The sequence below is a fragment of the Camelus ferus genome, chromosome 20 (genome assembly GCF_009834535.1).
Source record: "Camelus ferus isolate YT-003-E chromosome 20, BCGSAC_Cfer_1.0, whole genome shotgun sequence".
NCBI classification, from domain to species: domain Eukaryota; kingdom Metazoa; phylum Chordata; class Mammalia; order Artiodactyla; family Camelidae; genus Camelus; species Camelus ferus.
The window spans coordinates 19297614-19311602 of NC_045715.1; the positions used below are offsets into that span (position 1 = coordinate 19297614).

At 34.2% G+C, this 13989-nt stretch overlaps 2 protein-coding genes across 2 annotated transcripts in view; one reads left to right on the forward strand and one right to left on the reverse strand.

Annotated features, from left to right (window-relative positions):
* Positions 1–13989, forward strand: part of LOC106730566 (olfactory receptor 10C1-like) — a 217373-nt gene that overhangs the window by 22775 nt on the left and 180609 nt on the right. The window lies entirely within an intron of this gene.
* Positions 2654–4038, reverse strand: LOC102521854 (olfactory receptor 2W1). Its single transcript, XM_014565428.2, has one exon. The coding sequence runs from the start codon at positions 3670–3672 to the stop codon at positions 2719–2721; it is 954 nt and encodes a 317-aa protein (XP_014420914.2). The 5' UTR covers positions 3673–4038; the 3' UTR covers positions 2654–2718.

Genomic DNA, 13989 nt, shown 5'->3' on the forward strand with positions numbered 1-13989 from the left:
GTGATTTCAGTCTTACTAAATTTATTGAGACTTATGTGCCAGCATATGGTCTATCCTTGAGAATGTTCCATGTACACTTGAAAAGAATGTGTATTATGCTGCATTTGCATCAAATGTTCTGTATAAATCTATCAAATCCAACAGGTCTAATGTTTCATTTAAGGCTGCTGTTTCCCTGCTGACTTTCTGTCTGATGATCTATCCATGGCTGTAAGTGGGATGTTAATGTCCTCTACCATTATTGTGGTCCTGTCAGTTTCTCCCTTTAGGTCTGTTAATAATTGCTTTATATATTTTTATGTTGCTATGTTAGGTTCATATATATTAATAACTATTATGCCTTCTTATAAATTGTCCCCTTTATCATCATATAATGTCCATCTCTGTCTCTTGTTCCTTTTTTTTGGCTTGACATCTGTTTTGTCTGATATAAGTATGGCTAAACTTGCTTTCTTTCGGCTGCCATTTACTTGGAGCATCATCTCTCATCCCTTCTCTTTGAGCCCATGTTTGTCTTTAGAGGTGAGGTGAGTCTCCTGGAGGCAGAATATATTTGGGTCCTGTTTTTTAACCCATCCAGATGCTCTGTGTCTTTTGATTGGTGAATTCAATCCACTTATATTTAGGGTGATTATTGATAAATGAGGACTTAGTACTACCATCTTATTTTTTATTTTCTGCTTACTCTCTATCTCCATCATTTCTTCTTTCTTGCATATCTGCCTGCCATTTTGGTTTAGTGGTTTTCTATGCTGTTTTTCTCAGTTTCCTCTTTTTAAAGATCTTATGTCTGTGCTCTAGATTTATGTTTTGTGATTACCATGAGTTTTGCGTAGAACATCTCATAAAGTAAGTGTGATAAATTCTCATGAATGTTGATTGAGGCCTCGGTGAGAAAAGTAACCTCTCTCTAAAGAGAATTAGAGATCAAGATGATGATGATGATGATGATGATAATGATGATGATTACTAGAGAATTAGAGAGGAGGAGGATGATGATGATGATGATTACTACTTACTTTTATCACTTACCTTTTCAAGTCACATATTATTCCTTAAATGTGAGGTCATACTGACAAGCTTGTACTGATTTGCTTACAGAAGCTCAATATATTTTAAGGATTTATTGTGTTTTAATATAATGGTCTGAATATATACATTTATTTTGGAAAAATAAAAGGGAGGTTTAAGTATTTAAAATGTTGGTTTAATTTGCAACCCTAATGCAGAAGAAACTTAAACCAAAGAAAAAATAAAACTAGAGATACATAGGAGAACAAACAATTATAGGTGTAAAATGTAATGTTCTCCTAAGAGTGCATTACTATTGTATTTTTGGTGTACTTATTACTGAAGTTAGCAAATAACTTAAATTATCTCCTAACATTATTAGTTACAGATTCTTGCCAAGAGTAAGAACAAACTTTCCAGATAAAAGAGTAATGAGTGAGGTGACTAGATTATGTACATCAGGACCACATAACTGATGTTCTCTCCATGTACTTACTGGTGAATTTTTTCTGTAGGCTAGTGAATTGTTTTTGAAGGGAACTCTAAAAGAGGTAGTATTTGGACAATAAGAACATTGACAATTTCCTATATCAAATATATTTTATGTGAGACATTACTGTGTTGTTCTGACTGGGAAATTAAAAATTATCCAGTGACTCCTTCCTCTTCACATTTCAAGAATTGTGAAGTGATAGAGGAGAAAATATTATACATCTAGATTGATTACAATTTTAACTAATGGGGTCTTTTAGAGAAAGGTATCAGATCTTAGAAGACATAAAATTTTAATTCAAAAGTCATCACATTTTCCCATAAAAAGGTAAGTACTGTATCAAGATAAATGGAAATAAAAATATTTATTCATCTTATGAAATTTCACTACATAAAAATTTACAAATCTATGTTTCTCAAAAATCACATAAATTCCACGATTCCATAGATCTGTGGCAAAAGCCTAATTCCAAACACGTCATACTCTCTTTCCATTGAGATGAGACAATTGTAGAATAAATGTTTTATGAATGAATAATAAATGAATAAGACTGTGTTATCATCTTTAAAACCCTGTTTTTTGTGCCTTCTTACTCCCTTGTATCATGATAAAGATGTAATAGACTTAAAAAGCAAAGACTCTTTACTCATGAAGTTGATTATCAGGTTTCATTGAACAAAAAGTGAATTGCTTCAGGTAATGCTTATGACAATTACTACTTTATAGATTGCATTGTCTGCACCAAACACATAAATGTTTGCATGGCATCACAAGAGGTTTAATGTAAAGAATCATTAGCATATTATTATTTAATATATAAATCATAATGCATACAAAACTTTTCATTCAGGCCTATATTTCTGAAAATCCAAGCATTAGCACTGAAAATACAAAACTAGATAACCAAAACAATTTCAGTGGGGCTTAGAATAAATTAAGTGCATCCAAGTTTTTGTTTACATGCCATTTGTGTTATACTATAAGCAAAAAAAAAAAAAATTTCTATGACCTGTTTTTCCTGAAGATATGCCAATGATCAGAAGCATAAAAGAGCTAAGTAGGATGATTATAATATTATTTGCATCCACAAAATTTTTGCATACAAGAACTATTATTTTAATTAATCTCTATGATCTAGGGATTAGTTGCCTCAGTAAAAATAAAAGACAACTAGAAAACATTTCATTGCCTTATCCATGCTTTTTTAATGACTTCTAGTTCCTCTTCGATTTTGTAGATTTGTGGTCAACTCTCATCAGCTTCTTCAGTGCATCTTTCATGTCTTTATTCCTTAAGGTGTAAATAAGAGGGTTGAGACTTGGAGTGATGATGGTGTAAAAGAGGGTGAGGAACTTGCCCTGGTCTTTGGAGGCACTGTTACCTGGTTGTAGGTACATGTAGATAATAGTTCCATAGAAGATGGACACCACAGTGAGATGAGATCCACAGGTATTAACTGCTTTTCGTTGGCCTGCTTTTGACTTCATTCTCAGCACAGCTTTGGCAATGTAACCATAGGATATAAGAATAAGGATGAGGGGTGTAAGGACGATGACAATGCCTAAAGCAAAAACAGACATTTCAACTGCTGTGGTGTCTATGCAAGCTATCTTGACCATAGCTGGCAACTCACACAAGAAATGATCCAGAAGGTTGTTTCCACATCTAGGCAAATTCAGGGTGAGTGTACATAATACAACTGAATTGGCCAAACTGATACTCCAGACCATGGTAGTCATCTTGAAGCACAAATGTGGGTTCATGATTACCAAATAATGCAAGGGCTTACAAATAGCTGTAAAACGATCATAGGACATAACAGCTAGGAGAAGGCACTCAATGGAGCCAAACCACATGTAAAGATAGAGCTGAATGACACAGCCCACATAGCTGATGGTCTTATCAGGTCCCCACAAGTTAACCAGCATCTGGGGGATGATGCTAGTTGTGAAACATAGATCCAGGAAGGATAAATTCCTGAGGAAAAAATACATTGGTGTGTGGAGATGGGGATCCAGGAGGGATACGAGAATGATGGCTGTGTTACCAATCAAAGTAATTAAGTAGAAGAGAGTGACAACTGCTGACAGGACCATCTCCAGTTTGGGATGGTCAGAGAAGCCAAGCAGAATAAACCCCTGTAGCAAAGTATAATTTCTTAGGTCCATACTCCTTTAGTGCCCAAATCCTAGAATGAGAAGATCAGGAGGAGGAGGTGGAGGAAGATGAGGATGAACAGGAGGAGGTGGAGGAAAGGAGAAGGAAGAGGAGGAGGAGAAATTTGTCAACAAAGACTAAATAATTTGATGAAATACAGAACTAAACAAAGGCAGAGAATTTATGTCACTAATTAAAAACTAATGGATAAAAGTAAAAATTATAGCCAAATAATCTAGTATTTGTTGTAGGTTCATTTATGGTGATGAGTTTAATATATTTTTATCCAAATGACCTTGGGAAGTTCACTCTTAAACTCAAAGTCTGAATTTTCTCACATGTAAATTTGGAAGTTTGGAATAGATATGGTTCTATAATTCTCTATAATTCTCGTTGGCTTGATATAGTGAACTTGCTCTTTTACTTGGTCAGTGAACACATCTATAAAATGTATTTATTTGACTAATGTCAGAATGAGGAAGAGTGTTCCTCTTTTTCCGTATCTTAGTGAATAGCACCTTTGATCTTCCAGTTTGTTACACAGGAGATATGGCATTTATCCATGGCATGTTTATCTATCTCATCCGCAATACCTAGCTTATCACCCAAACTGGTAAACTTGAATGCAAAAATATATTTTAACTATCCTCTCTAAAAACTTTCCATAATCACTACCCTGATCCAAACCATTATCATCTCTTTTCTTTTTCCTTTACATCCAATCTTACCTTTACATTGTTACAAGATTAAATAAAATCACATTATCCATGTGTTTAAACCTTGTCAGTCACTTTCCATTACATTTAAGAAATATTCTAATTCTTTGAGGTGGCCTGGATGGACCTACACGAGGCCTCATTCTCCTCTCACAGATCACTTTACACATATCGACTACTAACCTCTCAGTTTGTGTCAAACTCCTTCTTATCTTAAGCCCTTTGAAATCTTCTTTTTCTTTCCTGGACTTCTATTCATTGTGCAAATTCTACTCATTCTTTTGACTACCTCTTAAATATTTAATGTTTAAGAGAGATTCCCTGAACTCATAATCTCCTTTTGTTTGGTATATTATCTATAGAGAGATTTACGGAGGTCTAGTACAGTGTGGAGTATGACAGCATAGGCAGAGAGCTTTTGCTCATGTTTCTGCAAATTACTTAGCTGTATGATCGCAGACAAGTTACATCAGACTTTGAGGCCCAGTTTTTTCATCTGTAAAAATGGGGACAATAAAATTGCTTGAGGTTGGGTGAGATTAAATGAGTAATAAATGTGAAGTGCTTAGAACAATGCTTGGAATATAGTGCATCTCAGTAATTGTTAGTGACTGCAATAACTGTAAGAAGATATAATCAGGCACCATGTAGGTAAATGTTTAACATGTCCCTCCATCCGCACTGAAGTCTGTGAGATTTAAGAAAGCAGACACATGATGTCTATTGCTCTTCACTCTTGTCCGTAACAGCTAAAGCTTTTCATATATATATGTATAGCTCCACATGTGTATACGTAAGTTTTGAATAAAAGAAAAGTTGCCATACTATGACTAATGATGAAAAATCACTTAGTTGTTAGTAAGCACTTTTTTTTTTACAATAAAAACTTAGGCTGCTATTTTGTACTTATCTGAATAGGATGACAGAAGGTGGTAGATGAATGGAAAAGATTGTGGTTTAATCTGTATAGTAACAAATAACAGATTTATCTAATTTGGTGAAAAATAATTTAAAACATCAGTTTCTATTCAAATGAATAATAAGCTCATTATTATTCAGTAGTGTGATACAGGTAGGGTACCTTTAGACATGCAAGAGCGTATCAGAACAGTCAAAACTTTTCACAATTGAACAGATTATCACTAGTCCACCTCCATTGTTTCCTATCACTGAGTATAAAAAGATAACTTCTTAATACTTGAAGCCAAAGTAATGTCCAGAAAGCTTCCATTAAAAATAACTAAAAGAAAATATTGAAAAGTAACAGTTAAATCTCACTGATGCCTCTCTCTCTCTCTCTTTCTATGGATATAGTATAAAAAGTTGTGCTTTTTGTTTGTTGTACATTTCAAATATATTTCCAGAATATTATGAAGAAATATTATGGCCAAGATTCAGAAGTGAACAGATTTAGGAGACTAAATGAATACACTGGTAAGTTAGCTGTTTTGAGAGTCTTTTGGTGGTTTCCTCAGAAGTAGCTTCCCAAGAATCATGATTTGAGCCTGGGTTCCGCCATTGACCAAACTGGTTAGAAAGAAAAAAATAACTCTCTGAAAGGTACTGTAAGTTGTTGTACACCACTAGAGCTCTATAATGTCTAAGCAGGGGGTTGAATGAATAATTAATACTTACTTATTTTGACAGGTTGTTGTGAGTAATTGTGTCTAACTTCTGAATAAGACAGTGTTTCAGTCAAAATTACATGAAAACAAAATTGAAAATTAAAAAAATTAAAGCCAGTGCTTCACTGTTAATTTCTTAACTATTTCCATTATTATATAGCCTCCAAAATTAATTCAGGAAGGGAAAAAAAATCCTTCTACCTATTAAAATCCTGACATAGGAAACCTTCAAGTGATTTTTCATGCACATAGTGAGATTTAGAAATGGATCAATATCTGAGTCTTTCCAACTTACAGAGTGTTAATGAATAAAATGTTATATTTTAATTCTTTATATTCAATTTAATCTATGTTTTCATTTTTCATTTCTGCTGGATCAAAATGTCTGAAATCACACATTGAGACATGGTTCATGTCCTTCTCTTCACTATGATAAAGAATACATTAATCTTTCATAATGAAGATAAAAAGGAGAATTTCTTTGCAGAGATTTATAATATTTATTTATTGTAAGCATCCTGAAAGAAAATCAGAAGAATCAGTCCTTATAGGTGCAAGGTCTCTTTCTTTTACTTCCCACAAGTTGTTTTACCAACCCAGGCACACTATTTTCCAAGAGATATTAAAGATTAACATTACTGTGATCCAGAGAGAGTTCCCTTGATGTTCTGCTTCTTGACCAATGTGGAGCCCACACTGGAAAACAGATTCTAGTTAAGCATTTGCTTGCCAGGGCTGCAGCTCTTTCGTGTTCTCCCAGCAGTGCCCTTGCAAATTATGCTTTTCCTGATGTGTGTTAAGGTATAGATTCTCCGTAGGGCTCCTCCTCTTGAATGTGTGACGTCAGATAAGGGGATGAAACTTGTCAGCAATTCTCAGTACTTTGTTCTGACTTTAAATCAACCTGAAGATAGGTCTTGACCCTAGAGGAACATTAAAAAGCAACCATTAACATTAATTCAGAATAAGAATAGAACAAAATTTCTCAATGTTTCCTGAAAGCCCAAATCATTGAGAAAGGTTTTCTAAGCCATCAAGACTACATCCAGCTGACTTCAGTAAATTGCCATAGAAAAAGCCTGTAAATGAAGTAGTTGGAGAATTAGAAGATATCTTGATATTTCACTAGGAGAAATTTAATACATGCAAAAGCTTTTCGATGTGAAAGAAAGCTGTAAGAGGGAAATAAAGATATTTATTCAGACTTTTTTTTTCTCTAGTTAGTGAATGTATTACAAATAAAAATTGCTGCTAAGTAATATGCATTTCCAACACTCAAGTTATAGCATGTGTTTATAAAATAATCTTACCATTAATAGTATGCATACTGATTTGGAAATAAAATTGTTGGATAGAGCAGATATCATTTAAATAACCTCTAATAGTTACCTGATGCCTGAGGTCTAGCAATCTGTGAAAGAGAAAATAGTCAATTTGCAAAGCCCTAAACAATAAGTTGAGGATCATAAGATTTATCTTTTTATTCAGTCTTAATGTGCCTTTGACTTGATGACCATGATAAGTAATTCAAACATTTCAGTGCCTATAACAATTAATTCTGTTTGTGTCTCAGAGGTCACTATTTAAACCCAAGATTCTGGAGTGAGTATTTATTCAGAAGATTTTTATGTGTTTGTTTATGTTCATAAGTTATAAGAGCTCCCTTGAATTAAAATTATGTACCACAAGGAATTACTTTAATAAAATACATAAGCATAAATTGACTGCCTCATGACATTTACATGCTTAAATGTTATGATTCTCATCTCTGAGTCATAAAGCAATTTTAACTCTGCTTCTGTAAGATAGTAATTGTTGTGATCTACATTTGAGACAGTGTAAAGTAGACAGAAACAGACGTTCTGGGCTGAAATCCTGTGCTTCCAGTTATCAGCTGTGTGAACTTGGGAAAATTACTTAACTTTTTGGTTCATCAGATTTCTTATCTGTAATAGAATGATAGTAATAGTACATGGTTTAAAGGGTTAGTATAAGGATTAAGTAAATTTAACATATGTAAAATATAATATTGGATAACACATAGCAGTCAAACAAGTATTAGCTAATACTACTTCAATCAATTCTGGGATCTGTATGCTGTAAAAATATTCATTTTTATCAATCTTGGGAGAGCTCATACTGGTATTTGACAAAACATGGTAAACACTTTCTCTTTTTCAACCACTTCTTTTAGGACTATATACATATAGTGTATATGTATATTCTCTATAAATATTATTATTCATAATGGTGATAGAAACATAGAATCAATCAATGGCACATTTTTGTCTATAAATATTCTAAACATACAGGATACTTGAAAACATTCACTTTAATTAAAGATCTCAATTTCACTCATGTTTTTTCTCTTCCCCTTTAGTTTTCTACAGCTCTCCTTTACTTTTTTAAAGATTTCTTTAAAGTTGAATTTGAATATCACAATATAAGTCCCAACATAAAAATATACAATTTTTGTTTTAAAAAATGAAGAATAAAAACATATATAAAATTTCATGTACATATATCTACTTTAATAATATTACCACACAGTGACTCCCTAGTCCCTTGCTTCTTATTCTGTAATAATATTCCATGGGTTTTCTACTCTGGCAAAATTCAGAGAAATCATCTAGATTCTTTAATTTTTGAAAAATTTTCCAGGAATGGGTAGATCCAGATCTTGAAACAGGTGTTTTTGTCCTAGACATACAATATAATGTCTTTTTGAATGCCCTTGGCTAAATCAAGATGTGTTTTTCTATTCCCTTTTTATTTACCCTTTTTTTTCTTTGTTTGCTTTAGCCCCTTACTTATGGGAGCCATTTAAATGAAATTATTAGCAGTATCCCTCCATTTGGCTGCATTTCAGGATAACTGAGATGTGTGGAAATTTTAGAAATACAGAGTCTGAGACTCCTATGCTCTTACCAGGGGTTCTAGTCTTCTCTGTTTATATTGTCTCTCTGGATAATGTTATATAGTTCCGAAGCTTTAAGTGCCATCTACATGTTGATGGCTTTCACATTTATATTTCCAGTCTTCTCCATTGAGTATCAAACTGGTAGTTCTAGCTGCCTAATTTCACTCACTTTTGGATATCTAACAAAAATATGAATCTAACCATGACTAAAATAGAACTCTTGATTCCTACTGCACCAAATCTGCTTTCACCCCAGTCTTCCTAATCATAGTAAATGGTATAAACATCTACCTATTGCTGGCCAGAAACCTAAGAGTCATCCTTAATTACTCCCCTGACCTCACCTTGAAAGTCTGAATTATTTCAAAATTTACCCCTTCTCTCCATTTCTACTGCTTCTACAAGACACTGAGCAACTATCTTTCCCCGCTGCCCCTGGTCAACCACATTATCCAATGGCCTCCTAACTTGTTTCTCTGCTCCAACTTTCTTCGCCTTCAATGCATTCTCCATGTGGCAGTCAAAAAATGTTCTTACATTTTTTTTTTCATTTACATGTTTGAAATCTTCCAAGACTCCTGATGCACTTAGAATACAATTCATACTCTTTACCATGACCTATCAATTGCTCCATGACCTGGCCCCTGTTATCCTACCCACCTTCTCTCATTCTCTTCACCCCTGTGTCTCTCCAGGAATGCAAGCATTTAAAGGGTTTTTGCATTGCCACATTTACCTGCAATATTGTCCCCAAGTTGAGTTCCTTATTTTTACTTTGTTTTTCAGCTGTTATCTATTCAGTGAGGCCTTCCTTGACTGCCTAATCTAAACTAAGACACTCCCCACTCCAGTCATTTTCTTTCACATTTTCATATTTTTTTCCTCAATGGCCCTCACTCTACATTTTGCTTTTTTATGTTTTAGTCAGTTTGGGCTGCTATTACAGAAATGCTGTGACTGGGCTGCTTAAATAACAAATATTTATTTTTTATTGTTATAGAGGCTGGGAGTGCCAAGATCAAGGTGCTGGCAGATTTGCTGTCTGGTGAGGGTTCACTTTCCTGGTTCATAGATTGCAGTCTTATTGCTGTGTCCTCACAGGGCAGAAGGGGTGAGAGAGCTCTCTGGGGTCTCTTATAAGTGCAGTAGTTCCATTAGTGAGGGCTTCAACCTCATCACCTAATCACCTCCGAAAGGCCTTACCTCCTAGTACTATCACATTGGGGGTTAGGATTATATGAATTTTTTGGGTGGGGGACACAAACATTCAATCTGTAATATGTATCTTCCCACGATTAAAACATAAACTCCAAAACAATATTGTTTTTATCTCCCTTGCTTACCACTATAACTGAATGAATTGACTCAATACTGAGCATCTACATTTGACACGCAGTAGAGATATAGAAAAGAACAAAATAGATAAAACAGAAAAATTCCTGCCTTCACAGAGCTTACTTTTATTTGAGGAAGACAGGAACAAACAAACATAAAATATAATGAGCTTGATTGTGATGAGTCCTAAGGAAAAAAAGGCAGGGAAGCAGATTGTGCACTTCGGAGGGTAGGACAGTGTGGTATTTGGATTATCCCTAGTCAGATATGGCCTCTGAGAAGTTAAACCTTGAGCAAGAGACTCAAAGAAAGCTTTTTAAAAAATCATCAATAAAATAGTCTAAAGAATACGGTTACTTTGTATGGAATCTTAGGGGTTTGGGGGGAGTCTGCCTATATCAGTTATCAAGGTTCTCACTAAGATAAAAACATAAATTTGGATGCAATTAGTATGCTTGAATATGTCTTTCTTCACAGTGAGAAAGAAAGCAATTTAGGGAATTATTTTACAATTAGGCAACCAACTGTTTTGGTCAAAATCAGGGTTAATCTGTAGGTACAGTGTAGTACTGCTTGCCAGTCGAAAGGAATGATGATATAGTTGTATATCCACTGAGATAGTATATTGTAATTTTTTGATAATAGTATTTAGAGTTTTTTCCTTGACTTATTCTTTTAAAAAAAATCGCATCAAATAAGTCTCTCTTCAGAAATACTGTTCATGCAAGTCTTGATATCTTCTCTTGTGCTTTTAGGAATTCTGTTTCCCAATATTTCCAAATAATAATTGGTCAGAACCTGTTGGCCCTGTGGAAAAGCTGCACTTGGCATTCCCTGATGATGCTCTAATGGCTTCCAGTGGCTCTTCCTTGGTGCCTGGAAGAGGGTGCAGCATATAAAAGGGACCAATCAATGTTTGTTGACTACACAGCAGTTATAACAACCCCTGATGTGTATATTAAATATTATGCTGAATAAATGTTATCTAGGATATATACATAAAATGTAATAAAACTAATTCATTATATGATATGGTAGAAATCAATTAAAACTTTATTATTTTAAAATTTTTATACAATCTTTAAAAGTTACACTCCATTTATGGTGTTTACAAAATATTGGCTCTACTCCCTGTGTTGTACAGTGCATCCTTGTAGCCTATCTTACACTCAATAGTTTGTACCTCCCACTCCCCAACTCCTATATTGCACCTCCACCATTACTATCCACTAGTTCATTTTCTTTATCTGTGAGTTTGCTTCTTTTTCTTATATTCACTAGTTGTATTTTTTAGATTCCACATATACGTGATATCATACATGATTTGTTTTTCTCTATCTGACTTATTTCACTTAGCATAATACCCTTCAAGTGCATCCATGTTTCTGCAATTGGCAAAATTCATTCTTCCTTATGGCTGAGTAGTATTCCATTGTGTATATATATATTTATATCTTTTTTATGTTATTGTAAATAGGATTGTTTCTTAATTTCCCTCTGATAGTTTGTTGTTAGTGTATAGAAAAACAACAGATTTTTATATATTAATCTTGTATCCTGCAACTTTACTGAATTCATTTAATAGTTCTAATTGTTTTTTTGGTAGAGACTTTAGACTTTCTAATATATAGTATCATGTCATCTGCAACTAGTGACAGTTTTACTATTTGTTTTAAGTTTATTTATTTAATTAATTTATTTTTTAGTGGGGGAAGTAATTAGGATTATTTAGTATTTATTTATTCTTAGAAGAGGTAGTGGGGCTTGAACCCAGGACCTCATGCATCCTAAGCATTTGCTCTACCACTTGAGCTATACCCTCCCCCCTCAGTTTTACTTCTTCTCATCCAATTTGGATGCTTTTTTTCCTTTCTCTCTTTTTAAATGAGGGGGAGGTAATTAAGTTTATTTATTTATAATTGGAGGAGGTACTGGGGATTGAACCCCGGATCTTGTGCATGCTAAGCATGCCTTCTACTGCTTGAGCTATACTCTCCCACTCTGGATGCCTTTTATTTCTTTTTTCTTGCCTGACTGCTATGTCTAGGACTTCCAATCCTACATTAAACAGAGAGTGGGCATCCTTGTCTTGTTCCTGATTTTAGAGGAAAAGCTTTCAGTTTTTCACTGTTGAGTATAATATTAGTTGTTTGTCATAAATGATTTTTATTATGTTGAGATATGTCCTCTTTATGCATGAGTGGATATTTTTATCATGGGTGGATATTGTCTGTGGCTCCTGCTAGACTCACATGAGCAGACATGGAATATAAAAAACAGGCTGCAGCATTAGCAATGTGATTAGGTACTGGGAAACAAAAATCCCACCCTGACAAGGAGATTTTATGGGAAGTCAAGAGAAATTGTTAATGGAAAATTTTTGAAATAATGAGGGTGATAGAGATCATCTGAATATTCTGTACAAAAGGTAGGAATGATATTTATATTATTTTCTAAACTTTTGCGGGCAAAAGTTGGAACTGAATTTAAAAGACAACCGGGAGGGCATGAATGACGTAGGTAGTTTCTCAAAGAACACCATATTAATAAGAAAAAGTATAGTTCTACTGTGTCTCAATTTTTCTGTCTCATGCTCCCAAACTTTGCCTACTTCTAATCACTTGTCTTGTAAATTTGGGCTTTAGCCCCATCAGGAGCTGTGGGGAAAAAAATCAGGTGACTCAGTACACCCATTCCTTTTGTGTCCATACAACTCAAAGCAACTCTTTCCATTTTGGTTGGTGAAAAAAATTTATTGTCATTTTAGTACAAGTACAATATCATGTTGAAAGCATGTCTGTGAAGAGTTTTATCTTGTGAATATTGTACCAATCTAACCAAGAAAACTCCTGAAGGGCATTAATTGCTACTTTGGGATTTATCCTCCTAATGGCCCCAGTCAGGGAAAGAAAGTCATATTATTCTTTTTGTTTCTGTAAAGGCCCCATTTGCTCTGGGGTAAGGGACCCATCCCCTGATACTTTAAATGCCCTAAAGAGTTCCCATGTTCTGCTAAAAGGAAATCTTTTGGACAAACCTTGCCTTTCTCTTCTGTGGCAATGATAATCACAGTTATTTTCAGACTGCTTTCCATGGTTAGATTATGTACATTAGCAAAGGTGGAAGAGAAGGACAATTAGGTTAATGTTCTCAGGTCACATGACAACCAGAGAGCCTCCCATCACTTTACACATGATGAGGGCATAGACAGAAAGAGAACAACAGGGAAGGTAGACAAACACAGGAAGGTCAGTATTGAAAGAAGCTGGTGTAGCACTAAATCAGGTTTAGTATAAAGGAGTGAATATGACAAGAATTAGAAAAATGTCTCTTAGTAACAATGGGGGTGAGAAGAAAGTGCTAAGCCATTCACTTTCCCCATAATGTTTGACTTAAGGGAAGAGAGAAAATATTTTATTCCACAGTTTATAAAAGCTACCTTTAATAGGATCTTCATTTCCTTCTTTTCCATTAAGAAGAAGATCAACCATAAAGCTTTGAAATTTTCTCTTCCTGAATTCTGTATTTTTTTTTTCATCCCTTATCTTCATCCCTTTTTTAACTTTTAGAAGAGTGCTGAAAGACAGGTCATACAAAAAATACCATAAAACTGCTACTTTCTTTTCATTAATGACATGAAATTCAGGCAGCTTTATAAAGGAGGAAAATTATGTCTGCATCAGAAAAAGTACCCACAGCATTTGAATTCAAATATCTTGTGATGTATTAACT

Bases quoted from the DNA above. Each gene is read 5' to 3' on its own strand.
- LOC102521854 (XM_014565428.2), bottom strand. From the start codon at position 3,672: ATGGACCTAAGAAATTATACTTTGCTACAGGGGTTTATTCTGCTTGGC.